General features: G+C 55.7%; 3 protein-coding genes across 10 annotated transcripts in view; 1 reads left to right on the top strand and 2 right to left on the bottom strand.

Annotated features, from left to right (window-relative positions):
- Positions 1–5,549, top strand: part of GLP2R (glucagon like peptide 2 receptor) — a 53,210-nt gene extending 47,661 nt beyond the window's left edge. Inside the window, exons 12-13 of the mRNA XM_047090084.1 lie at positions 4,310–4,351; positions 5,214–5,549. Coding sequence (XP_046946040.1) covers positions 4,310–4,351; positions 5,214–5,549 — 378 coding nt within the window. The remainder of the gene's footprint in view (positions 1–4,309; positions 4,352–5,213) is intronic.
- Positions 5,550–9,236: 3,687 nt separating this feature from the next.
- Positions 9,237–16,846, bottom strand: RCVRN (recoverin). The gene is made up of 3 exons (XM_047090116.1): positions 16,298–16,846; positions 12,828–12,939; positions 9,237–9,624 (listed from the first exon to the last, which is right to left on the bottom strand). Exons 1-3 carry the CDS (start codon positions 16,676–16,678, stop codon positions 9,509–9,511), a joined length of 609 nt encoding a protein of 202 aa, XP_046946072.1. The 5' UTR covers positions 16,679–16,846; the 3' UTR covers positions 9,237–9,508.
- A 3,310-nt stretch (positions 16,847–20,156) lies between these two features.
- GAS7 (growth arrest specific 7) overlaps positions 20,157–27,332 on the bottom strand; it is a 217,170-nt gene continuing 209,994 nt past the window's right edge. For all 8 annotated transcript variants that reach the window (XM_047090167.1, XM_047090174.1, XM_047090175.1 and 5 more), the window contains one exon: positions 20,157–26,419. In XM_047090167.1, coding sequence (XP_046946123.1) covers positions 26,306–26,419 — 114 coding nt within the window. In that variant the 3' untranslated portion in view covers positions 20,157–26,305. The remainder of the gene's footprint in view (positions 26,420–27,332) is intronic.

Raw genomic sequence — 27,332 nt, 5'->3', positions numbered from 1 at the left:
AAGGTGTAGGCTTGGAAATCCCAGGATATCTCTTCCACCATGTTGTACTGGCAGAAAGAGTCACAAGGTCCATCCCAGATTCGAGGGGAGGGGACAAACCAGGTCTAACACTTCCTGTGAGCGGTAGCATATGCCTACAGGGAGGGGAGAGGTCTTTGGGACCATTTCTAGACACTGGCCACCACGCTGGATCCTTTGGTCCTGCAGCTGGAGCTCTGCCCTTCACCCTGCACCTGCTGAAGGATGTGAGGAACCAGGGTGGCCCTGCAGACTGGGGCAGGAAGCACACTGAGAGGGTCTGTGCATGCGCAGAGACTTCCCTCCTTCTGAGCAACCTGCATGGCTCCCCTCCATGTGGCCAGGCAGAAGTGAGAGTGTGGGTGGGCAGAGGTGCGGGAGCAAATCCGGTGGGTCCCATCTCAGTGCATCGGCAGGAATTGGCATGAACCTAGCAGCTGCTTGGAGGGTCCTTCACTCTTCCGAGTGCTTATTTCTTTTCTTTTTTAAAAATTTTTAATGTTTATTTTTGAGAGACAGAGTAGGGGGAGAGAGAGAGAGAGGGAGTGAGGGAGGGGCGGGAAGAGACAGAGACACAGAATCGGAAGCAGGCTCCAGGCTCTGAGCTGTCAGCACAGAGCCCGACGCGGGGCTCGAACCCACGGACTGTGAGATCATGACCTGAGCCGAAGTCGGAAGCTCAACCAACCGAGCCATCTAGGCGCCCCCAAGTGTCCATCTCTTAGGGAGTTTCACCTTCAAGGGATCTTTGGGAAGACTGCCCAGTGGTGGTCACGTTGGGAGTGAGCGTCGTCTCTTCTGTGGGACCACTCCCTTCTCACTTGCTTTATCTGGAAGGAGAGTTAACTGGATGCCAGGAGGCTCCTAAAATGGTGGCCCAAGAACCCGAAGACGTGAAGGACACGTTTGTGATGTGGAATCCTATTTTAGCCAAGTCATTTGTGAGAATTCTGACACCCTTCTGATATCATATGTCCAGAGGCAAGCATGACCAGCCCTGCTAACTGCACCGGGCGGCTGTGAGCCTCCAATGAACTTGTGTGTTTGACAGTGATAAAGTGGTCCCACTGTGCCCCTGTTTAGGAGCTATAGCCATGGAATATGGGGTGCATAAGAGAAAGAAAATCCCGCACTGACGGACAGAGTCCAAAGTGACATCGGGATAGCCAGCATGCTAGAATTTTAGCTTCCATAAGAAAGCATAAAAACTCCCCCCCCCAGGGCAACATGTTATAATTCCTTTACAATGTCAGCTCCTTTACCAGTACCAGACCCCCCTTACCAGCCACTAGGGGTAAGAGAATTGTTCTCAACAGAGATGGGAGAGTCAGCCTGCCCTGTGACCTTCACTCTTCAGTTGGAAATGTGTCCTTTGCTTGTGAGTCCTGGCTTTTTACGAGGTTCCTCCCATAAACACTCAAGTGCTTGGGTCCTGAACACGTATGGAGGTCCAGTATTTCAGGCACATGGTCCAGGCCCCCTAGACCCTCATGTCATGGTGGGCGGGAAGCCGTGGCATGGAGCTCAGCTCGGGTGGTTATCACATGAGGAAGCATAGGAGTCAGAAAATGCTGGGAGACCAACATGAGCTTGAGTAGCCTTGATTCCAGACCTCTGGCAGTTGAGCAGTGAATCCAGAAAAATTTTCCAATATCAAGTCAGTATCCCTGTACTGAGAATTCCCCAACAGAGATGTTCTGGAAAGGGAAGTGCTGTGTGAAGGTGGCCTATTGTTTTTACTGGGACCCTTGTGTCCACCGTTCTTTTTTTCCTTTAATGTTTACTTATTTATTTTGAGAGGGGGAGGAACAGAGAGATAGGGAGAGAGAGAGAATCCCAAGCAGGCTCTGCACTGTCAGCACAGAGCCCGATGCAGGGCTCGAACCCATGAACCGTGAGATCATGACCTAAGCCGAAGTCAAGACTCAGATGCTTAACCAACGGAGCCACCCAGGGGCCCCCACAATTCTTTACAAATGACTAGGGAGACAACAGAAAGGAAACTGTCCTGTCCTATTTTAGAAATCGTCCGACGTCGTACAAGGCAAGACTCCTGTAGGAGTAAGTTACAGAAATCCAACTCATTCATTCATTCACTCATTCACTCATTCACGTATTCCTTTTATGGATATGATTGAGCTCCTCTCATGTGCCAGACATTTGTTTCTGGTGCTGGGGATCTGGCCGTGAAAAGATGCGAGGCTTGCTGGGGCAGGGGCAGGGAAGGACAGATAATAGGCAAGTAACAATATAATTCTCGGGCCACAAAGAATATAAACGAGAGAGCCCACAGCTCTGGTGATATTTGAGCTAAGACTTGGATTTTGAGAAGCCAGTTAGGCAGAGAGTTGAGAGAAGAAGGGTCCAGAAGACAGAAAGTGTGAAAGGACCTCAGTAAGGAATGAGTCATGCTAGTCAGTCTCCAATATGGCCCCCAAGGATCGTCTCCTCCTGGTGCTCACGGCCCCGCAGAGTCCCCGTTCATATGGAATAGGGTTGACCTGTGTGACCGTATTGTGGACATGAAGGTGTGTGGCTTTGGAGGCCACGTCATCAAGGGGTTGTAGTTTCCATTTTGCTCCCTTGGATCAACCCCCACTCTGGGGGAAGCCAGCCCCCGTGTCATGAGGACATTCAAGCAGCTCTGTGGGGGAGACTGAGGCCTCCTACCACCCACCGGCACCAACGTGCCAGGCGTGTGAGCCATCTTGGAAGCAAGTCAAGCCTTCAGATGACTAAGGCTCCATCCAACATCTTGACCATAATTTGAACGGTGACCCTGAGCCAAAATACCCAGCTTAGCCACTGCCAGATTCTTGGCCCATAGTAAGTATGTGAGGCGATAAATCTTTACTGTTTTGATCTACCAAGTTATATGGCAACAGGTAACTAATACATTAGCTTGAGATGCTGGAGGGAACCAGAAGGCCGGTGTGGCTGGAAAACAGTGGTTAAGGGTAAACAGGGCACAAAGATCAAGTCAGCGACACAGACACCGAGCCCAGGTCGCCTTTAGTCCCTTCTGTGGTGAGGAGATACTATTTTATCTAAGCGTGATGAGAAATTACTGGCATGAAATGATCTATCTTTTCTTTATTTTTTAATTTTTTTTACATTTATTATTTTTGAGAGACAGAGGACTAGTCAGGGAGGGATAGAGAGAGAGGGAGACACAGAATCCGAAGCAGGCTCCAGGCTCTGAGCTGTCAGCACAGAACCCGACGCGGGGATCGAACCCACAGACCGTGAGATCGTGACCTGAGCCGAAGTCAGACGCGCAACTGACTGAGCCACCCAGGCGCCCCTAACTTTTCTCTTTTTAAAAAATAATTTTAATGTTTATTTAGTTTTGAGTGAGAGACACAAGAGTGTGAGTGGGGGAGGGGCAGAGAGAGAGAGAGAGAGAAAGAGAGACAATCTGAAGAAGGCTGCAGGCTCTGCACTGTCAGCCCAGAGCCCGACACGGGGCTCAAACTCACAAACGTTGAGATCATGACCTGAGCTGAAGTTGGATGCCCAACCCACTGAGCCACCCAGGCACCCCAATCTACCTTTCGAAAACAAATGTTCTGACAAGAGAAGGCATAGCTAGATCCAGGTACTCCAACAAAAATTGTAAATCTTACCATCTCCAGCCTCTGCTTTTCTCTCTGTTGGCATCATCCTTGCCCCCTCCATGCAGCTGGGTACTCATGAGCATCTCCAGGCTTCCTTGGACAGGATACAGTTGGCAAACACAGGGAAGAGAGTTGAACCCTTTTTTCTGTTCCCAGTGAAAAGAACTCAGTTGGCCCTGTTTGGGCCCTGTGCCCATTTGGGCTGGTTTATTGTGGTGATGACCATCCTGGAACGTGGGGACCGTGACTGGCAGCCTTCCCAGAAGCCCGGAGAATAGGGGAGGGTGAGCTCCCAAAAGGAAAGAATGAAATTCGGGCCCAAAACAGTTAGCCAAGGCTCACTGTGGGCAAGTAGACGTGGGACGGCGGTCTTGTACAATATTTGTACAACTGGGTGAAGAATATAGGGTCTTTGGGATTCCATCGTCATTCACCTGTAAGCATCTAAGCGAACATCTGGGCTGATGTGGGGGGTGGGGGGTCAAAGTGAGAAGAGACCCCAACGAAATCCAGGTTAACATAACCCGGATGACGACCCTCTGGTTAGTGCTAGCATTGTAATTGTCTGCCTCTTCTGGACGCTACCAGGACTGGCGGGCCCTTGGGCTTTCCAGGGGACTCTCGGACACCTTTGACCGAGTCAAACCTCTCACCGCCTCCTCCTTTTGTTACAGGGATTGCTCGTGGCTTTGCAGTACTGCTTTGCCAATGGAGAGGTACGTCTCCGGAGCGGCCAGCCAGGTTCCGGTGAGGCCGGGGTTGGCCTCCTGCTGTCCCCCCTGGAGGTGGCTGGGCGTGTGATGGTGCCGTGGGGCGGGGTGGGTGCAGTGCCGGGCACGTATTGGGACAAATTTGTACCCTGAGCACCCAGCAGGGGGAGCAGGAGTCAGCTGAGACCATGGGAAAAGGTGTTGGGATGAGTGAAAAGCTCAGAACCCAACCCTGAGTCAATCGGGGCACAGTAGCTATTTGAGCCTCAGTTTTCTCATCTGTACATTGGGAATAATATCTGTCCCTGCCCTATAGTATTGCCCTGGGCTTGCTGAGCTCCTGGTAAAAGCCCCACACCTGGTAACTATGACGGCTTTTCTTATTAATATTATTGCAAACACTGGAAAGAGGCTCGAAAGGAGGGGGGCAGGGGCCAGACGGTTCTCTCTCGGCTTTAGGAGTTGGTGGAATTTCCAGGCCCCCTTTCACCCACTAGAATGGGAGCTTCTCGACAGCAAAACTCGCTTCCCCCTCCCTGTTCATTGCTGCTGCCTCTGTCTTCGCGAGGGGGCACCTTGCCCGCCAGGCACGTGTCCTGTGCTGCCTTGACACAGTCCTTTCCAGAACACCGTATCTGAAAGTTCTGCCCCCTCGCCCCACTGTCCTGCTCAGCGTCCTGTGCTTCTCAGTTGCTTCTGTCTGCTCATCATCCCCAGTTAGGAGGTAAGTGTCCCAGCGGCGACACGTAGGAGCCACGCAGTAAATAATCACCGAGAGGACACACACACACACACACACACACACACACGGCAGAGTGACTCCAGGGCAGTGACCCGCCCTCTCTCCCCTCCACCCCCACCCCGGCAGGTGAAGGCTGAGCTGCGCAAGCACTGGGTCCGCTTCCTGCTCGCCCGCCACTCCGGCTGCAGGGCCTGGGTCCTGGAGAAGAACTTCCGATTCCTGGGGAAATGTCCCAAGAAGCTGTCCCAGGCAGACGGCAAGGGGACGCTCCAGAAGCCGCAGCCCTCGCCGGGCGGTGGGCAGCTCCTGCACCTGGCCATGCAGGGCCTGGGGGGGCTGGGCGCTCGGCCGCCACGGGGACACGGGGCCTGGCCCCGGGGCAGCAGCCTGTCCGAGAGCAGCGAGGGAGACTTCACCCTGACCCACACCATGGAGGAGATTCTGGAAGAGAGCGAGATCTAGGCTGGAGGCCCACCGCCCTGGCTCTGCTCCCCGAGAGCACGGTTCAGAGTCACCGGTCTTCCCCACGCACCCCGGCCACTTTGGCATCAAGTTCACGTCCCAGTCTTGCATGCTGGAGACCTTGAGGGGAGCGTGATCCGGAGGCTGAGCGGGGTCCGGGCCATTAGAGTCAGGCTCAGCGACTGAATGCATAAGTCAAGGGGCTGAAGGAAAACCACAGGAGGAACAGCCTAGAGAAAAGCGTGTTCATTCCCTGGAGTGTCGCTTTTAGGGAGTGCAAAATGCATGTGTACGTGGGCGGGTACGTTGCCAGGGGACCAGATAGAGCCACGCAACAGGGGGAGGGACGGTATGGTATTTATCAAGGCGGGTTGCCAGACTTAGGAGTTCAAATACATAACAGTCAGTTACATTTGCATTTCAGATACATGAATAATCGTATTGTAGCAGTATTCCCCCTTTATCTGCAACTCAGATGAAGTCCTGCATCCTGTATTTTATTTGGCAACTCCATTGTCAAGGATGCTTTGCAACACGGGTGGGGACAAGGGTGAGGCAGGTGAGGAACGCAGTTTGGGTACAAGATTTCGGACAGTCCTGGGAAAAACACCTCGATTGTCACGATAAGTGATATTTTAACATGACATTAAAAAAATAAACTATAATCCGCAAGCTACAGCGGATGGGCCCTTTATAAACATAACTTTTTACCAGAACCAGGGCCAGGCTGAGAGTGAGGTCAGTTCCTACAAAGTCAGAGCCTGATCCCGACTTTATTGACTATTCTGCTCATCATGGACTTTTTAATATTCGTTTCTATTTTTAAACGATTGCCCCAAAATATTATTTATCTTGGTGATTGAGGTTTTCTTGGCACTTTCCCCAGGACAGACGAGGGCATAACAAAGCAAAGGGGGATTTGTGGGGGGGCGGGGTCCAGATTTTCCAGAGTTCAGTCATTAAAATACACATCCTTCTAATTTCTCCTTGCTCTCAATGTTTCTGACTTTCCTCGTCCTAGAAAGCTGGGGTCCCAGCACAGCTGGACCAGAGTAGGCACTCAGCACACGTTCATCGGTGACACAGGACAGAAATGTCCTGGGATCATCAGATGCGGGTGAGTCACCCGGGATCTGGCCTCGAATAGAGGGAACTTTTCTTTCCCCAAAGCATCTGTAAATATGTCCCGCCCTGTCTTCACTCCGCAAATGGCGTGCATGTGGGCGCGTGCACGCACACTCACACACACACACACACACACGCACACACACACACACACACACACACACGCACACACACACACACACACACAGCTTGCTCTTGTCTTGCAAAACATTAAAATAACAAGTTTATTTAATTTGGTTTGTATGTGGTCGATTCTTTGACATGTGTTTCTTACTGGTGCCTTGAAGGACCCAGTGAGCTGTTCTTGGGTAGAAGTGGAAGAAACAGGGGGCACCCGGGTGGCTCAGTCGGTTAGGCAGCCGGCTTCGGCTCAGGTCATGATCTCACGGTTCGTGAGTTCAAGCCCCGCGTCGGGCTCTGTGCTGACAGCTCAGAGCCTGGAGCCCGTTTCAGATTCTGTGTCTCCCTCTCCCTCTCTCTCTGCCCCTCCCCTGCTTGCATTCTGTCTCTCAAAAATGAATAAACGTTAAAAAAAATTTAAAAAAAAAAGAAATAGAAGAAAGGGCTGTGGCATTAAGCTTCCTCGGGGACCAAGAGGAGTGGGCAGAAGGGTAGGGGACAGAGGTCAGAGGTCAGCGGTCGAGAGGGCGGGGAGCAAATGTCTTCCCTCATCTAGACCACCCCGTAGGTCATTCACTTTGCTTGTTGCTTTGAAGGTCTGGCCTAGTGGGTCTCAATCCTGGCATGACAATTACCTGAGGAAATTTCTAGAAACACTGATGGCCGGGGCCTGAGCCAGAGATTCTGACGAAATTGGTCTGAATGAACCTGGACACAGGTATTTTTAGAAGTTCTTGAGTGATTCTGTTTTTTACTGTGGTTAAATATATATAACACCGAATTTGCCACTCTAACCACTTTTAAGTCTATAGTTCAGTGACATTAAGTCACTCTTGTCCAACCATCCCTACCGTCCGTCTCCAGAACTTTCTCACCTTCCCAAACGGAAACTCTGCCCCCATTAAACAATAACCCCCCATCTTCCCATCCCAGCCCCTGGCACAACCATTCTACCTCCTGTCTCTGAACGTGACGACTCTAGGTACATTAATTATATCAGCGGAATCACGGTATTTGTCTTTTGGTGACTGGCTTACCTCGCTCAGCATAATGTCCTCAAGGTTCATCCATGGTGCAGCATGTACTAGAATTTCATTCATTCTTTTTTGTTTATTTTTGAGAGAGAGAGAGAGCGCGAGAGAGCAGGGGAGGAACAGAGAGATAGGGAGACACAGAATCCAAAGCAGGCTCCAGGCTCTGAGCCCTCAGCACAGAGCCCAATGTGGGGCTCGAACTCACGGACCGTGAGATCATGACCTGAGCCGAGTTGGACACTGAACCGACTGAGCCACCCGGGCACCCCAAATTTCATTCTTTCTTATGACAGAATAATATTCCATTGTACGGCTATTTTTTCGATCCATTCATCGGTTGATGGACGCCTGGGTTGCTTCCCCATTTTAGCCACTGTGGAATCATGCTGTGTCAGCATGGCGGTGTGAAGGGGTCTGCTTGGGTCTCTGTTTTCAATTCTTTGGATAGATGCTTAGAAGAACGGCTGGATCACATGATCATTCTGTTTAACCAAGCTGAGGAATGGCCAGGCTGTTCTCCGAAACTGCACCATTTTATAGTCCCACCCACCAAGCACAAGGGTTCCAATTTATCCACATCCTTGCCAACACCTACTTTCTCCTTTTTTGATAATTGCCATCCTAACAGGTACGGGATGGTAGCTAGAGTGGTTTTAATTTGCATTTTTGTTTTGTTTTTATTTTTGAGAGACAGAGAGTGTGCGAGCACATGTGAGTGGGGGGAAGGGGCAAAGAGAGAACCTCATGTAGGCTCTACACTCAACACAGAGCCCCACCCGGGGCTTGATCTCACAACCATGAGATCATGACCTGAGCCGAAATCGATGTCCTGGGTGGACGCTTAACCAACAGAGCCACCCAGGTGCCCTATCTCCTTTTCAACTCAAGTGACACGGGTGCCCTGACTTCAGAGAGAAGTGAAAAGCCCCCAACCTGACTCCCCAACAAATCAGATTCACTCGTGGAGGGCTGGGGGGCAGGGTGGGGGTTGGCGAAGGAACCCTGAAGCCCTTTGGCTCAACCCTTGGGCTACCCTGAGCTGGACCCAAGGTCCTTCTTCTCCCCCGAGCCGGCTCCTACTTGTCTGATACTGGAGGGGTGTCTTAGGCAGGTGATTGTAACAATAACCCCTTCCCTGACCCTCTCGAGCAGCCGGCCCCTCCTGCCCATGCTGTGCAGGTCTCCACGGTAACCTCACCACCCGGAACAGCTTGTTGGAGGCCCACAGGGCACCCCCTGCAGCCCTCCATCTGCCAGAGAGCAGGGCAATGCTTGCTCCCCTCCCCTCACCCCTCCCCACCCTGGCGGGTGTCTGCAACGGCCATACGTCCTGGTCTCGGAGGCTGAGACAACAGAAATCATTCCTTCTCCCAGTTCAAGAACGACCAGTCAGCTGTGTGCCCAGCTCCTCTCGCATTTATTGGAACCTGCTTACCCAGCAAACCACAAAGGAGCTTACACGGTGGGGGGGGGGGGGGGGTTGGTAGGACTCCAGCGACCCAATCCTGGGATTATCACGGAGGCCCCAAGGGGCGGGCAAGGGAGAGGAGGTGGCTGGGAGGAACGGGAGGGACGCTAAGGCCTGGGAAACCCCCTTGGCCCCTGGGGAGGTGTGCGCATGCCCGGGTTTCTGTGCGCGGCGGGGGAAGGGGTGAGGGGGACAGGGCTGCGCAGTTGGCATCAGGGTTTCTTCTCCTTTAACTTTTCCTTCACTTTTTGAGGCTCAAATTGGATCAGTCGCAGGATTTCCTTATTGGCCAGGGTCCCCTCGATGAACTCTTCCTCCGTGAGTTTGTCTGTGCGCGAAGGGGGGAAAAAGAGCGCCGTCAGGCTCGGCTGTTTCAAGCTGCGGCCGAGCTGAGGCCGGCCAGCGCGCCCCGTGCGGACATTATCCAATATGAAAACGCGGAGTATCTGCGCCCCCCGAGGCTTCCGCCCCCCAGAGACCCAGCTCCTCCCCAGGGCGCCCTGGGCCTCTCGGTGATCCTCCAGGGTGCATTCCGGAGCCTCGACTTTTCTGGTGGGTTATTAAATATTTAGAACATTTCATAGCAAGCCTTTGCCTTGCTGGTTATTAAATATTTAGAATATTGCCCTAGCCCCCAAGCTTCAAGCCCTGGTTGGGGGGGGGGGACTTCTGGGAGACTGAGCAAAGCAAACAGAATCCCTGTCAGAAGCAGGAAACAGCATCCACCCAGGGAGTGAGGAGTGACAAGTGAGGGGTCCAAACGTGGTTCCCTGGGAGAGCCTGGCTTGCGGAGAGGTCTCTCCGTCCCCCTCCCAGTGCTCGGGCTGTGGCAGTGCCACTGTGCTTGGGGCTGAGGTCGCTGCAGCTCCTGGTCTGATGGGGAAGGCAGTCCCATGTTGAAAAACCTCTGGAAGGAGGAGCGTCTTTCTCCTTACGGTTCTGTGCACAGCACCTGCTACATGCAAAGCTCGGCTGAACTGAACTGGGTTTCCATTGGCCTATGTTCCGCGCCTTCTGGAAATCCTTAGTGCCTTCCCGGGTTCAGGGTGATTCTCTGCACAGGTCTGGGTCGTGAAATTTGGGTCGTAAAGGTTCAGCTGCCCCATCAGCCTCACACAGAGCTTGAAACTTCCACAGTCAGAGCCCAACTGTGGAGTGAGGCATTCATTGTCTCCAGTGGGGCCATCCGGAGCCAGCCCCCGAACACCACCGCCTCCTGTGACCGTGATGTTCACCTGGGTCAGTTTTCAGGTAGAACAGGGGACCCCACACGAAGCAGACCTGAGCGATGTGCCAGACGGGGTTAAAGAGCCAGTGGGGGTGGGGGTGGGGTGCCTGGACGGCCCAGTCGGTTGAACCTCGACTTTGGCTCAGGTCGTGATCTCATGGATTGTGGGTTCGAGCCCCGCGTCGGGCTGACAGCTCGGAGCCTGGAGCCCGCTTTGGATTCTGTGTCTCCCTCTCTCTCTGCCTCCTCCCCGCTTGTGCTCTCTCTCTCAAAAATAAGTAAACAAAAAATTTACCAAAAAAGAAAGAGAGAAAATCAGGTGATGGGGTCCCAGTGGGCCCCAGTGGGCCTGCAGCAATCAGCAGGAAGCCATCAGACCACTATCTGCCAGTCCCTGTCACGTAGTAGGCCTACTGTCCCCTTCTGTCCCTTCACCATCCGGGTCCCTGTGACCACGTGACTTTGCAGCTCCCGCCTGACGCCACTCTCTGCTGCACCTTCCTCTGCGGGTCCCACCTTCTCTGCAGTCTGGTGGCATTCCCGGCCTCCTCCGAGTCCCTCCTCCCCGAGCCCGGCCTCCCTAGGCCCTTCCTCAGTAAATCCCTTGCAATCTACTCTAAATTGAATTCCATCTTCTCCGGGACCCAGACTGACTCCCTAGAGTAAAACCAGGTAAGCCCACTTACCGGGGACTCGATGCTAATACGGCCGGAGACTGAGCCAAAGTCGGCCGGCCCTGTCCTAACCTTGCAGAGAGCATCCTTAAGACCGAGTAAAGCACGCCCAAGCGTCTAAGGCGGATAAGCAGCCCGTTTAAACAGAAAGCTGCTTTGTAGTTCCCCTAAACCCGCCACTGCGTCCGCTCGGCTTAGGAGCTGCTGGCCTTACTCTCCACCACTCCGAGGGCCGCTGAGGCTGGCGACAGATGTCCTTCACAGGCGCCCCACCACCCAGAGCCTTCCCTCGGCCCCAGAGGCTCAGGCAGCCATGGAGCTGGGCGAGCCAGGGGCGTGTGGTGGCATTCCCCATCAGCAGCTTCTGTTCCAGGGCTGGAGCAGAGCTGGGCCCTGCTGACTGCTCTGCTGACCCCCCTCCAGGCGCCCCCCCCCAGGCCCCCAGACGGCCCTGCAGTGCATGCTGGGATGGGGTGTCCCCTGCCCCCGACCCCAGGCCCCCAGACTGCCCTGCAGTGCGTACTGGGTTGAGATGTCCCCTGCCCCTGTCCCCAAGCCCCCAGACAGCCTGCAGTGCATGCTGGGATGAGTGTCCCCCGGCCCCGACCCCAGACCCTCAGCCCTGCAGTGCATGCTGGGATGGAGTGTCCCCTGCCCCCGACCCCAGGCCCCCAGACTGCCCTGCAGTGCATGCTGGGATGAGTGTCTCCCGGCCCTGACCCCAGGCCCTCAGTCAGCCCTGCAGTGCATGCTGGGATGGAGTGTCCCCTGCCCCCGACCCCAGGCCCCCAGACTGCCCTGCAGTGCATGCTGGGATGAGTGTCCCCTGCCCCCGACCCCAGGCCCCCAGACTGCCCTGCAGTGCATGCTGGGATGGGGTGTCCCCTGCCCCCGACCCCAGGCCCCAGACTGCCCTGCAGTGCATGCTGGGATGAGTGTCCTCCGGCCCCCGACCCCAGGCCCCAGACTGCCCTGCAGTGCATGCTGGGATGGGGTGTCCCCTGCCCCCGACCCCAGGCCCCCAGACTGCCCTGCAGTGCATGCTGGGATGCGGTGTCCCCTGCCCTCGACCCCAGGCCCCCAGACTGCCCTGCAGTGCATGCTGGGATGAGTGTCCTCCAGCCCCGACCCCAGGCCCCCAGACAGCCCTGCAGTGCATGCTGGGATGCGGTGTCCCCTGCCCCCGACCCCAGGCCTCCAGACTGCCCTGCAGTGCATGCTGGGATGAGTGTCCTCCGGCCCCGACCCCAGGCCCCCAGACAGCCCTGCAGTGCATGCTGGGTTGAGATGTCCCCTGCCCCTGTCCCCAAGCCCCCAGACAGCCCTGCAGTGCATGCTGGGATGAGTGTCCCCCGGCCCCGACCCCGGGCCCTCAGACAGCCCTGCAGTGCATGCTGGGATGAGTGTCCCCCGGCCCCGACCCCAGGCCCTCAGACAGCCCTGCAGTGCATGCTGGGATGGGGTGTCCCCTGCCCGCAACTCCAAGCCCCCAGACAGCCCTGCCGTGCATGCTGGGATGAGGTGTCCTGGTCCTGTCTGGGCACTGGCCCCCGGAAGGATCACTCTCGGGGTCTCCAGGAAACAACCCGTGACCGTAAAACCACAGGCTATGAAGGGGAGGGAATTCACCATCATCTTTCTTTCCAAAGAACCCCCAGATCTTCTCGGTTCGCTTCTCTGGGGTGTTTTCATCCTCTGGAAGGTTCTTCGCGTCCTCGGGACTGATCATTTTGAAAATAGCCTGAACCAAATAAAGATGAAGGTCTCATCAGAAGGAGAAGCAGAAGCCTGGGTGCACCCCCTCCCCCCCGCCCGGGGCCAAGCATCCTCTATGGCAGAGACTGAAATGCAGATGTCCAGGCCCCGGGCTGCCCTGCTGAACCAGAATTCACGGGAGTGGGGTCGGGGCGTCTCCACCTCCGAGATCCTCAGGAGGGACAGGGAACATGGTGGAGAAGTGAAGAGGCCGTCGGTTATTTTCTCCCTCCTGTGCCTTTTGCATTTCCCGACCATGTAGGCACATTACTTTCATTTTATGAAAATATGAGAGGAAGAACTTAAAAGCGTTCTGATGATAAGCCCACAGCAGCCCCCAGGTTGCAGTCTGGGATCCGCTACCTTGAGCCTGATGCCCGGAAGTTTTAGGATATCAAACGGCTTCTTCCGGGTCCATGTGGTACCTTGGTTGCCCAGCCGGGCTGGCCGCGTGGTAAGAATTGGTGAGAAGTGTTGAACACTTCCCGTGCCACATTTCCAAACATCATTTGTTACCTTCACGACAACCTCACGAGGTGGGTGTCACTGGCCCCATTTTATGGGTGCAAAAACTGAGACAAACTAGTGTGCTAAAAGTCTCCCGGCTAGAAGCAGAGCAGAGATTCTAACCCAGCAGTTTGGTTCTAGAACCTCCACTTGGAGGGCATCCCAGAGGCTGGGGGAGAGGGGAGTGTCAACGAGAACATTCCAAAGCCCCCACCCCCACCCCCACCCCCACCCCACCCAGGACACAGGAAGCCTCTCATTTATGCTTCCGCTCAGGGGGGGATCCAGAGAAAGGTTTAGATTTAGGCTCCAGGATCCTTCTCGCCTCCCTCTGCTCGCGCTAGTAAAGGAGCTCGATGTGTGACGTAGGACAAAGCAGCGCCGGTGACAGGGAGGGGAGACCTGGGCAGGTCTCCCTGGGCTCTGCCAGCTCCGGGTTACTGGGATTCCACCAGCTCCGTAAACCCAGGCCTGGAGGGCAGGCAGGCGTGTTGGGTGGGAGTGGGGGGGCACCTTGGAGACACCGAGGCAGGCGCAGTAAGCCTGTGAAACTAGCCTGGAGGGAAGGTCAAAAGCTTTGGGAAGTCTCCTCCCAAGTCCCCCCTCTCCCCCGTCCCTCCCCCCGCAAGCTGTAGCAAGAGAAGCAAAAATCCACTCCAGGCAGGAGCCTGGCTGGCAGCGCTCAGGGCCTAGGGGGGCCCAGCAAGTGTGGGTGGGGGGCTCCCTGAACGCCTCTCTCTGTCCTGAGCCGGGGCGACCACGTGCAGGCCCAACTGCTGAACACCGGCCACCGTGCCTGTCTGCCCCACCCTGCTTCTAACTCCGAGGACAGACCGCCAGGGGCTCAGTGAAGGAACAGGCCTTACCCCGGGCCCCAGAGATTTTTTCCAAGGCCACGAGAGCTGGGATTAGAACCCATAACTTGGGTCTCCCAGGGCAGCGGCCGCGCGATCCAGTGAATTGCAGAACCCGGGCACCACCTTGCACAGCCTCAGCGGCTGGCTGCTACCCCGCCCCCTCTCCCTCTTTCCCTCCCTTCTTTCTTCCCCTCCCCCCCTCCCTCCCCTTCCTCCTCCTCTTCCTCAAGGAGCAACCAACTTGCAGGCCACGGCTGGGCCTGACCCCCTTTAGGTGGTTCTGAGGACGCGGTCCCTGTCCCAGGCCACCTGCCAACCCAGGGGAGCTGTCTGTGGGCGGTGCCCCGGTGCCAGTGAGGTTCCCGCCCTGAACGGGAGGCCCTAGCAGAGTCTGCTGCCCGCGGGCCGCCCTCTTGGCTACTTGGTCTATGGTCTCTCCCTAATCGGGGGGTGGGCCGTACAAACGAAAACAAGGTTACAAATGCACCAAAAAAATGAAATAAAAGACGGAAACAGTCTCCCCTCTCGCCAGGCACGGAATTAGGGAAATAAAGCAAGGATGTGGGGTGAGGGGGGACTAAAAAGATTTAGGGAAAAGATACCAAGTGAAGAGCACCTCAAATGACATCATACGGAAAAAATAGAAGCATCCGAATTGCCCCAAAATATGGGGCTACTTATATGTTTTTTATGGCACTTCCATTAAGATGGAATTTTAAGCAACTATTTAAAATGGTTTCGAAGAGGATCCACGGAGAGAGAAAACATAACAAAATCGTAACCGAAGAAAGTTCTGATAGAAATCATACATGGCGATGCCATAGTTCCTAAAATTATCTTTAAATATATAGAGATGAAAGGCTAGAAGGCATATACCAATATGCTGACGGTCTCTCCCTCTGGATGATGGAATTAAAGGCAATTGCAATTGCTTTTAAGTTTCACCTATTAAATAGGACTATTCTCGAGACACCTAAATTCTTTACAGCAAATGATGTGATGCTGGGCCAGTGCGGGCGGGAAGGAGAGTGAGTGTGTTTGCGGAAGCGCTGGCCAGCAAGGAGCCTGAAGACCCCTCACTCAGCCCAGAGCACACGGTTGGGGAGGGGGGCGGTGGGTGTGAAAGCAGAGCCCCCCGACCCAACAGCCCGGGGTGAAGTGGCCTGTCCCAGGCTACGAAAGACCATGAGGCCTGGAACCCAGATTTCACGTCCCTCAAAGCTGGCCTCCTTCTGCTGTGTATTGGAAACATGTTACAGACTTAAAACTAATTGTGGAAGAAGCTGAATATGTACTGTGGAAGGTTTGGAAACATTTTAATGGAGGTTGGAAGGATGAATGGAAGGGCACATGGACAGAAGGACAGATGGAAGGAAGGACAGAAGGAGGGAAGGACAGAAGGAGGGAAGGAAGGAAGGAGGGAAGGAAGGAAGGAAGGAAAGAAAGAAGGAGGGAAGGAAGGAATGGAGGAAGGAAGGAGGGAGGGAAGGAAGGAAAGAAGGAAGGAAGAAGGAGGGAAGGAAGGAGGGAAGGAAGGAAGAAGGAGGGAGGGAAGGAGGGAAGGAAGGAAGGATGGAAGGAAGGAAGGAAGGAAAGAAAGAAGGAGGGAAGGAAGGAAGGGAGGAAGGAAGGAGGGAGGGAAGGAAGGAAAGAAGAAAGAAGGAGGGAGGGAAGGAAGGAAAGAAAGAAGGAGGGAAGGAAGGAAGGAAAGGAGGCAAGGAAGGAAGGAAAGAAGAAAGGAAGAAGGAGGGAGGGAAGGAAGGAAGGAAGGAAGGAAGGAAGGAAGAGAAGAAACCCTGGAGACCCCTCCTCCCGTGCACTCAGCACCCCTGAGCCCCAGAGCTGGGATCCCCGCTCCACCTGCCAGCCCGGCCCCCGTCGGGCACCCCCACACCCCGGGGGCGGCAGCGGCGGCGGGGGCCCGGACCCCGCCCCCCAAGCCCGTGACCCCGGTCCCACCACGGGGCGCTGGAGACCGACCATGACGATCTCCAGCACTTCGTTCTTGCTGATGGCTCCGTTGCCGTCCACGTCGTAGAGGGAGAAGGCCCACTCCAGCTTCTGGTTGGTCTTGCCCGCGGAGGTCATGTGCAGGGCGATGACATACTCCTTGAAGTCCAGGGTGCCGTCGCTGTTGGCGTCGAAGCTTCGGAACACATGCTGGGCGTAGGCCTTGGGGTCGGCTTCGGGGAAGAACTTGGCGTAGATGCTCTGGAACTCCTGTCGCGTGATGCGGCCGCTGGGACAGTCCTTCAGGAAGGACTGGTACCAGGCACACAGCTCCTCCTCTGTGAACTTGGTGTTCAGCTGCAGCTCCTCCAGGATCTCCTTGGACAGGGCCCCGCTTTTGCTGTTCCCCATGGGTGAGGCCGGGCGGCTGGGGTGGTCTCCTGGCTGCAGAGGCGGGTGCTGCTGGAGGCAGAGAAGGTGCTGGCAGATGAGAGGCCGTGTGGCGGGTTCACCCCAGCACTGGGAGGGAGGAGGGGCCGGGATCGGGTGGGGGCGGGTGCAAGCTCCCAGGCCCCCCCCCCCCCCCACCAAGATTAAAATAAAGAGCTGACAGCAGGTGGCCAATCCATCTCGGCCTTCTGGGAGGACAGGGCAGGAGGTCAGAAACTTCAGAGCCAAAGCCTTGGCCTTCCCCGCTGCCCCTTGTCCGTCCCTCCTCCTCCTCTTCGACTCCAGCTTTCCAGAAGCCATGAGGCTCATGGCCTGTCTTCCCCCCCACCCCAAACTCTGAAGGTCCCAGGGACAGGAGTGGCATCTTGCATTGGGCCCTACACCGCAACCCTTAAAAGCCAGGCTCTGGAGCCAGCCCCGGTTCAAACCCCAGCTTTGCAACTTACTAGCTGTGTGACCCTAGGCGTGTTTCTTAACCTCTCTGTGCCTACAGTGCTCCTCAAATTCTTCACCTCCTTCAGGGCTTTCCTCAAATGTCACCTTCTCAGCAAGCTGGACTGACTACTCTATTTACAACAACGCACCCCGCTGCCAGCCGTCTGCATGCCCCAAACCCTGCTTTATTTTCCTCCCTTGCAGGTACACCTCCTGATTCACTTTTAATGATCCCGTGTGCTATGCCTGTACCAGAACGAAAGCTCCGTGAAGGCAGGGATTCTCTCTGTTTTGTTCTCAGCCACATTGCCACTGCCCGAATGGTGCCTGGCAGGTTTGGGCTCTCGGTGAATATTCCTTGAGTGAAAAGGCATAAAAACAGTATCTATCTCATTGTTATTTTGAGGCTAAAATGAGTTAATACATGCAATGCAGTTAGAGCCTGGCACACAGTCAGTGCTAAATTCGTGTTACTTATTATTCATCTGCAACAGGGATCAAAATCTAGACTGCCTTCAGGGGCCAGCAGGTGGAGGAAGTGAGCGAAGCAGGTGAATCAGGGACAAGACAGGTGGTAAGGCCTGTACCACACACAGAAGGGGCTGCCTGTGGTCAAAGCCATGTGAATGTGGTCATCCGAGATGACAGCCCAGTGTTACCAGATTTTTCAGTGCTGACCCCTGGGGTTCCAGAGGATTTCTCAGGAGGCCTTAATGTTGGGGGTGTTTCTGTGTGACTCTGTGTTTACTTACTATTTTTTCCCACCAGTTTGTGAGCGCATGTGATTTCGTAATGGAAGGCCTTTCTTTTTTTTCCTAGAACTTCACTATCCCGTAGTGAGGCATTTGTTCTCAAGAGCAGTTGGGAATAGGACAGTCACCAAACTCAAAAACCAACCAACAAACCAATCCACTCCAGCCCATGAAAGTGAGGCCACAGGCTTCACCTCTTGCCCTTGAACCAGAGGGGGGAGGTGATTAGAAATGCCTGCTCGTGCTGGGCCTGTCCGCGTGGGGCCTGCGGATCAGGAGAGGCAATATTATCGGGAGGAAACGGAGCCCTGAAGGGCATGTAGCCTGCCTGGGTCACATGTTGCTAAACGGCAAAGCCGGAAGGAAAGCCCCGGTCTGCCAGGCTCTCTGTTCGGGGTCTTTTTGTTACATTGCAACTACCTCCTTTCCCAAGGAGGCCTGAGTGAGGGGCTAAGAAGCTCCATTTTTGTAAGAGCTGGGGTTGCCCTGGCAGAAGAGGTGGTGGGCAAGGAGACAGGGCCCTGGGTTAACGCAGGAGGGAGCCAAAGACACCCCCCCCTCCGCCCGGGGGCCTTCTGCCCTGTGCAAAGTCAAGGAGGAAGGAGCCAGAACCAGGTGGGAAGCAGCCTGGTACTTCGGGTCCACATTCCTCAGGTTGTCGTACCCAGGAGGGCCCCGCCGCGTGGAAAGGACCACAGGCAGCTGTGTTGATGCTGTTGGGAGAGGGGTCATGACCTGGGGGGTTTGTTTGAAAACCTGTATAAACATCTTCTATCAGAGGGAGAGTTTATGCGTATGCGCCTTAGTCAAACAAGTTGTTGGAGATGATGTATTGTGAATGGGTTTGTTAAGTCTGAGCTGGGGCCATAAACTCTCCTCGAACCCCAGAGGGTGCTGGGGAGGAGGCCGGCCCCCCAACCAGAGGTCCTCCGTTTGTGTCTCCCCATCCCGGCCTTGCCTCCACGGAAAGAAGCGGTCTCTTCCCAGAGGCCGGGTCGGTCCCTCCCGGAGCCAGGAGCTCTATCTCGGCCGCTCACGGGGGCCTGGTCGCCACACTCATGCCACCCCCAACTCCTACCTTCCCTTCCTCAGAGCCGAAGGACAAGACGGCCTTCCCTCACTCGTCCCGGAACCGGAGCCGGCACCCCCGTCCGCACTGGTGCCCGGAAAGGGGGTGTGGAGAGGGTGTCCGGGCGGCCCTCCCACGGCTCCCCTGTTGCACTAAGTGGCTGTCCATCTTTCGGTGGCTTGGACTGGAGTCCTGGGGCCGTCCTGTCCCGTCAGCACCTGTCACACCCCACCCCAGTGTGCCGGCACATCCGGCCCGACGACTTCCCTGACTTCCACGATACCACCTCCTGCAGGCACTGTCACCGGTCTGGTCCCTGCCTCTGCCCTTGTCCCCAGCAGGCTGTGAAGCCAGCCCCATAGCCATGAAGTAGGCCGTGTGCTCCTTGGCTCAGAAACCCCTCCCCGGCGTGAAAGCCAGAGTCCTTCAAGGACCAGCAAAGCCCCACAGAAGCTGTCCCCGCCCACCATCCCGCACCTGCCTCCCCCACCACCCGGGTCTCCTTGCCTTCGAGCCAATGCCGCCTTCTCAAGGACGCCACCCCAGCTGCCCTCTTTAATACTGCGACGTACCCATGGTCAGCCTCACACCCTGCCCTGTGCTTCTTTCTCCCGAACACCTAGCACCTTCCACAGCCACGCTAGACTCGTTATTATGTCGACCTTCTTTGTTTGCCTCTCCCTGCTGGAAAGCCAGGTCCACGAGGGCAGGGCTCACTCGCCGATGCGTCCCCATGACCTAAAGTGGTGTTTGGGATCGAGTACGTGCTCGATAATTACTGCATGGATGAATGGTTGGATGGATGGATGGATGGGGGGAGAACAAAAGCCAGGAGCCACTTCTGTCCACAGGGACGTTAGGCACCAGGGGAGGGGGCCGAGCAAGGCCAAGTGCCTGGGTCTGGCATCGTGGTACCCATCTGGGGGGGGGGGTGCGGTCAGTGCCTAGGTGCCCTCTGCTAAGACATCAGGCATAAAATGATCACCACCCCTGGGCGCCCTGTGGTTATGCTGAGCCCATTTATACAAAGGAGAGGGTGACAGCGGGCTCCAGGAAGGAGGGTCACCCAGCAGGACCCAGTGTCTCTGGACAGTTTATTTTACATGGGATGAATGTAAGCATCTCGAGTGTATACACAGAGCCAAAGTGGGGGGGGGGGGGGGGAAGAAAGAGAGAGAGAGCATTTAACTTCCTGAAAACGCTTTATAATAATGCAGAACAATTATATATAGCAAACGCCTTCAAAATTTAAACCCTTTAAACATTAGTTCTTTAGCATTAATACACACAAATGCTATTACGGGGGACGGGGCGGGGGGCAGCCGGGGGACCGGAGGAAAGGGCGAGTTACAGCCTCCATAGGGATCAGAGTTTCAACAGTGTTACTTATAAATTATGGTACATCGATGTTATTTACTGATCTAGGCAGCCAGAGGAAGGAAGGATATACAATGTGGGGTAAACACATTCATACCAGGATGAGCAATGCTGGCAGGAGACGCAGCTTTTTAACATTAAAAATGTATAAAGTATTTAGCAAAAGTTACAGAAAACAGACCAAATAAGCAAGTTTATTTTGTTAGAAAATTCCACTGTCACGGGCTTTGCTGACGTGCTCGTCTGTGAAAGGGCTGCCCCCGCCCCCGGCCCCCATCTCCTCTTCCGAAGGGAAGGGAAGGGAAGGGATGCCAATTTGGGACCCCTCGTCGCCAAGGATGGCTGGCGTCCCTTTCTATGTCTGTTCCTGGGTCCACGTGGCTGCTAAGAGCCAGTCCGCTGAGCGCGATGCCAGAAAGGGCGCGTCTCCGCTTGACAGGGGAGTAGAGGTCTCGGAAGGGAATGTGACTTGACTTTGGGTTACGGGACGAATGAGGCAACAGAGTGGGGCCAGTCCAGTGCTCTTGCCCCGACGCCATAGGCTTTCCTTCTCTGTCCCCACGTCACACCGTCCCCATTACAGCACCCGCGAGCCCAGACCTTTTGCATTCCACCACTGCAATCCTACTAGAAACGTCTCTCAAACACCAAGGGTCAATGTCCCCGGAACGGCACACAGAGAGACCCGAGGGGCACCGCCACCCGTCTCCGTCAGAGGACCCTCCCAACAGAAAGGCTCCGGACAGAGCCACGCGCCAGCATCTAAAGGGTCAAGGAAAACAAACCATCGGTTCTGGTCACCGGTCTTATTCCCACCCAAGCCTGTTGCAACAGGATCGGGTCCTTCACCGTCCACAAAAAAAAATTCTCCCGCGGGGGTGGGGGGGGGGATGTTGGGAGTCCTTCCTGGCACATCTCGACCCAGAGGCGCCCACGAAGCATGGGACCCTGCGGACTTGGGCTCCACGGCCAACACCTTCACCTGGCCTGGACCCAGGAATGTCTTCTGTTTGCTGGGGGCGGGGCGGGGGGTGCCTGGTTGCCTTCAAGGGCTCACCTTCCACTGAGCAGGACCTAAGCGAGACATGGTTGGTGGAGTCATTACCTTGGGGGTCACGCCCACAGCCTGCCCGGCGTTAGTGGGGTTTGGTCCTATCTCCGTCACCGCCGGCCACTACCCAGTGGGCCGCAGGCACACGCCTGGCTCGATGTGACCGCCAGCTGAACGAGGCTCCAGCAGGGACAGGAACCTCGCGGGGAGAGAGCGTTCTTCACGCCCGAAGACCTCAGCACACGCGATCAAAGATCGGCGGACGAGACCCAAAAGGTAATGACTTCTGCTTCCTTCAGGGGCCCGGGAGGAACTGCCTCATTCTCACCGGCTCAGGAAACTCTTTAGTTTTAGCTCCGCTTTGCGTCTACACAGAGAAGTGCCAGGGCACCCCTCTCGGGCAGGTTCCAGACCCCAGCGTGCACAACGGCGCCCGTGGGGCCCAGGCCAGGCACGACCGGGTGTCAGGTGAGGGACCGGAAACAAGAAGGGGACAGCGTGCAAAGTAGCTGGAGGAGCCTGGGGAGACCAGAATGGACACCTGCAGCCCACCAACGAAGCGACACAGATCCAGGGGAAGGCCGCTGACGAGCCAGCCCCGTGCTCTCACCCCCCGCTTTGTCTGTTCGCTTTCCACACCTCCTAATGCTCAGTGCCTGCCCAGGGCCACGGCGGGGGGCTGAAGCCAGGGTCCCAGGGAGTGCGTGGATTTGCCAGCCAACAGCGCAACACAAGTGGGAGGCCCCCTTCCCCCCCTTCCCTGGCCCCTTTCTGCACAAAAGCCTCAAATGGACCACAAAGAACCACTGTGGGCACGGCTGGCATCTGGAGAGGGAGCCTCGGGAGACACAGGAAGCAGCCGTGCAAATAAGCCGGAGACCCCGGGCCGGGAACCACTCACGGGCGCGAACAACTCACTTCAAAGAGCGGGGAAGCGGCCGTGGGTCACCCACCCGTGCAACGGAGCGCTACTCTGCGAGACAAGGGGACACGCTGGTGACACACGCACGACGTGGGTGACCCAAAGCATTAAGCCGAGAGGAAGAAGGCGCGAGGGCCGCATCAGCAACTCCGTTTCCCCGACATTCTAGACGAGGCAAACGCCACAGCATCAGAAAACCCACCAGCGGGAGTGGGGGGAAGGGGGACAGGAGTGGATCGACCGTAAGGGAGCCGCAGGGAATTTTCAGGAGTGATGGAAATATTATGTTGATTTCGGTGGTGCATTTGTCAAAACTCACGGGCCGGGAGGACTCTCACTGCACATCAATGAGCCCCGATACTGTTACGTCAAATATCTCTCGATAAACCTGAAGAAAAGAAAAGGCAGTAGGTCTTGGAGGCGCGACGGGGTTGGGGGTGGGGGGAATATGCGGATCTGTACCTCACTTCACATCTTTAAAGTGCTTTCTCTGTGTACACGACCACCAGCATAGGGTCCTGTTTAAGATCTCCCTGTCAAGGCCACGCACGGCTGGAAGCGAAATCACTTAAAACAAGCCAAAGTCTTTGCCGTCCTTTGAAGTTTATGGCTTGTGTTTCCAAGAAGGGAGTTTGGCTCAGCCCGAGATGTTCATGCACCCATCCACTCATCCAGTAATCGATTGGTTCTCACAAAGGGATTAGAAAGCCCTGCTTTGTGCACATGCACAGCGTTCCCGTCTGCTTCAGTCGCTAACCAGCCCCGATGAGGGGGGCCTCCTACTGCAGAAATGCTCCTGGCTCGACAGGAGGTGGGTGGAGGGTAGAAAGGAGACCCAAGGTGGTCTTGATCGCAGCTACCCTATGGCTCTGCTGGCCGGTGCTTTGCAATAGTGATTGAAGGCGACAGAAAAAAAAAAAAAAAAAAAAAAAAGGAAGGAACAAGAGATTTCTCCCAGACACTGTCATGGAAACCGACTTACTCTGCACACCATTTGTCTTACATTTCGTTTCTCAACGATCTGGCTTTCACTGACCAAACGAGGTGCGTCCATGTTTCCCGGGGGGCAGGGAGAAGGACCCACCTGTTCCGAGAAAGAGAACAATGGAGGGGCTCAGGAACATTCCAGACACACTCCCGAATACGCCTGGCCAACCCTCTTCTAACCCGAACGCAAGAACAAAAGAGAACAACAACAACGAGACAGAGGGCTACTCCCAAAGCTTGCTTTGGGACATTCTAGACTTCACCCTAAGCTTGGTTCCCCCCCCCAGGGCAGGAGCCCCGTGAACAGACCGCGCTCTTCATTCACTGGGCTCGCTGGCCGGCCTTGGGCTTCGTTATTCCTCTTTGTGAAGAGAGGAGAGTTATTTACAAGAAACAAGAGAGATCTCTGAGATCCCAGTCGGATATGGGCTGCGAGCTCTGGTGACCAGGTGATTACACTCTTGTTGACTGTCCACCTGCCATCCAATGGTGGACCCCGCACTGGCGGTGGTTTGTGTTCTCAAGACAGGCTCCAGGTGGGTCGAATGTGGGACAGATGCAATGCTCTCACTGTCCAGAAAGACCTCCCAAGAGCCCCTTGTCTGCGTGGAGAACAAAGGGGATGGGGAGAGACTGCCGGTCTCACATGTAGCTACGTTTCCAGCACCCCGCCTGGCTCATGCCCAGTTATCACTCGATAAGTGAACGAGTGAGCGAGTGAATGAATGAACGCGGATCTACCAGCATAACAGGATCTCAGGAAACCTCAATGCTGCAGAGAGTACTTGGGTGTGAATGCCAAGGTCGCCGAATTGCAAGAGCCCCGGTGAAAAAAGTCTAAGTCTATACCAACGAAGAGATCCCGTGCCCGGTCTTGTCCCCAGATCTCAGCACACTGCCCAGCCTTCTCTAAATTCTCAATGAACGGAGGAGGAGAGAACAACGAAAAGCAAAGAAACGAAGTGTGTACTAACGTGGGGGAGGGGGGGCGGGAAGAATGATTCCGGAAAATAGACCGGCCCACACGGGGCCCAATCCAGGCTCCCCTGGAAAAGGCAAGAGAGCTCCCCCTGTCCCAGGGAGCAAAGGAAGACTCAAGAATCCTCACACGGGAAGGAGAAAACAAAATCAACGAGCCGTATCGCACTCAAAATATCTGTGTTAGTAACAAGGCTACTTACTGGCTTTGAACATTTGAAAATCACCCACAAATTAGTTTACTAAGCCACAAAGCGATGACTGGAGCACCCATTTTGAATAGAGAAACCCAGAAATAACATCCTAAAATTGGTCGCTGGTGTCATGGGCGCCAACCCCAGATCTGGAAGCTGTCGTCCTCCGTGGCAGGGACGCACCCATTCTCACACTCTCGCGCTGGGGAAGGCTTTCACGCTGACCCGTCTGGGTCGGGGATGGTTCAAGAAGAAAAGTGACAACGTCTGGCTTGCTCTAGAATACTCAGCATCTTTCTACTAGAAGCTGTGAGGTGGTAATTCTGAATCAGTGAAGAGGGGCCGAAAGACTCGAAGTCATCAACTCCCGGCACGTGAGACCCAGGGACCAGCGAGTCGTGCTCTTAGAATCATGACCTTGTGTGTGTTGGGGGGTGGGGGGGGGTGGGGTATGGACCCTGCACGTCCAAAGTAATCGAAGGGAAAGACGAACTAAGAAGGATGGGCTCTCAGGGCACGGGTTCTGGGCTAGACTCTGCCCCCTGCTGGCCGTGTGATCACGCCCACCTTCAGGGGGCACTTCTACGGGTCCCCTGGAGCCAATTCTCAGGGTTAGATGCTGCACAAGGTTGTTTGCCGTGTTTCTATAAAGGGAGAGACTGATGAGCGAGAACCCAATGGGACGGGCTGAAAGCTTCCCAAGTCACGCACTAACCCGGCTTTCCCAGGAATTCGGGGTGGGGGGGAGTGGCGAAAGGGGAAGGGGGCACCAGCACCAAGCAGGGCTCTGGATTGTGCCGAAGCGGAGGTCAAGGTGACAGGACACTGCCTGGAAGCCAGGACCGTCTGCCATGCCCGCACGGTGTCCACCAGGGAGCGAAAGCCTCATGGGGGTTGGGGGGGGGTTGGAGAGTCACCCCCCACCCCCCACGCACAAGCAGGAGGAGCCCTCTTCTGGGGGTGGCAAAGACCCATCCCAACCCGTCTCCCACAGGGGACCGACCCAGCCCCAGTAAGAGCCCGGGAGGGGGTGGGGGCGGGAGCTTCCTTGAGGAAACAGCCGAGGGCTGGGTTGGAGGAAGGTTTCCAGGCCCAGAGACCTGACGGGAGATGCCTGACCGAATATAAAACACGACTCAACACTCTGACTTGGGGCCGATGTGCTGAATGAGGTAGTTCCGTCCTGACCTCTCCAGGCAGGGTCAGTCTGGGTAGAGAGGAACCAGGCCTTATTCCCAAGACCCCAGACGATGAAAAGTGGCAAAGGAAGAGCCAGGATGTGGGTTCCCAGAATGCAACGGGGGGAAAAAAAACTAAGAGGGCGGGCCGCAAGAGGTTCTGGGTGCGGGCTGTTGAGCTGAACGGTGCCTTCTATCCACGATTCTGACCCTCATCCCGGGTTGGAGACAGGGACCTTTCTCCCATGACCCTCCAAAGCCCGCGACACAGCCGGAGGCAGGGCCTTGGGGCTTCCGGGGACACAAGCGTGCGACGCAGCCAGCTCTGGGTGGGGACGTGACCCCTACAGGGTGCAGCAGGGACCATAAAGTTCCAGCCTCAGTCTGTTCTCGGAGCAGCAAGCACAGGACAGGAATCGGGGGGCTTCAGCCTCGGAGACAAGGGCAGGGCTGTGGATCGGTCTTCTTGGCCTGGGGACACAGGCAGCTCCCTGCGGGGCCGCCTTTCTGGAATCACCAGCTCAGCAGACCCGGACAGTGGGCGGGAGGACAGCTGCACCCAGCAGCGGCCCCCTGGCCACCTGCTCTCCATGGGACCCCCCGGCCCCTCTCCTCGGCAGGACCCCCGGGGCCGTGCACGCCCGTCTAAATCTCCATGTCCACGGGGCGGATGTTGCCTGTCTTGTGCTCTCTGACCCACAGCTCCCGGTCTTTGGCTGGGTCCACTTTCCGAAGCAGTTGGTCCACAGGCTCGACTGTCTGTAAGGGACAGAGAAAGGGACGTGGTCAGAGGTGGCGGCTGGGGACAGCACCATTGGACCACGCTGCTTATGCCTTCTGGCCTTCGGAGTAGCCTTTCTAGAAGGTCGTGGGGGCCCCAAGGGAGGCCCTGGGGAGGGACGGCCGTACGCAGGGTTGCAAGAGCAGGGAGCCCCAGGCTCCTGTCCCCCTTCTGCCCTCCAGCCCACAGGCCTGCGTGACCAGGCAGGGTGGCCCATGGCCACCAGTCCGGGAACTCCTCCATCCGTCCCCACCTTAACCATCCAAGAACATGGCAGACAGAACTTCAGCTTTAGAGATTTTGAACAACACTTCCGGGTTATTTATTATTTTGGGGGTGAGCAGGCAGGTGGTAAGAAATTTGCCAGGGGAGGGGGTGCCTGGGTGGCTCAGTCGGTTAAGTGCCTGAGTCTTGATTTCAGCTCAGATCATGATCTCACGGTTGGTGGGCTCAAGCCCCGTGTTGGGCTCTGTGCCGACAGCACGGAGCCTGGTTGGGATTCTCTCTCTCTGACTCTCTCTCTCTCCCAAAATAAATAAACAAACTCGGGGTGCCTGGGGGGCGGGCTCAGTCGGTTAAGCGTCTGACTTCAGCTCAGGTCGTGATCTCATGGTTTGTGGGTTCGAGCCCCGTGTCGGGCTCTGTGCTGATGGCTCAGAGCCTGCAGCCTGAGATTCTGTGTTTCCCTCTCTCTCTCCACCCTCCCCCTGCTTGTGCTCTGTCTCTCTGTCTCAAAAATAAATATTTAAAAAATAAATAAGTGAATAAACAAACAAACAAAAAAAGACATTTGCCAGGGGAGGCAATAGGCCTTCAGTACTTCAATGGTCATGACCTTCTCTCTCCTCAAGGGAGCAGCTCACGCGTGTCTCCAAGTCACGTGCTTGGGAC

This window comes from Lynx rufus, unplaced genomic scaffold (genome assembly GCF_022079265.1).
Source record: "Lynx rufus isolate CCGP_SWC_20201006 ecotype Redwood Valley unplaced genomic scaffold, mLynRuf1.p SCAF_28, whole genome shotgun sequence".
In the NCBI taxonomy this organism is placed as follows: Eukaryota; Metazoa; Chordata; class Mammalia; order Carnivora; family Felidae; genus Lynx; species Lynx rufus.
This window is presented reverse-complemented; position numbering and strand designations above follow the sequence as displayed.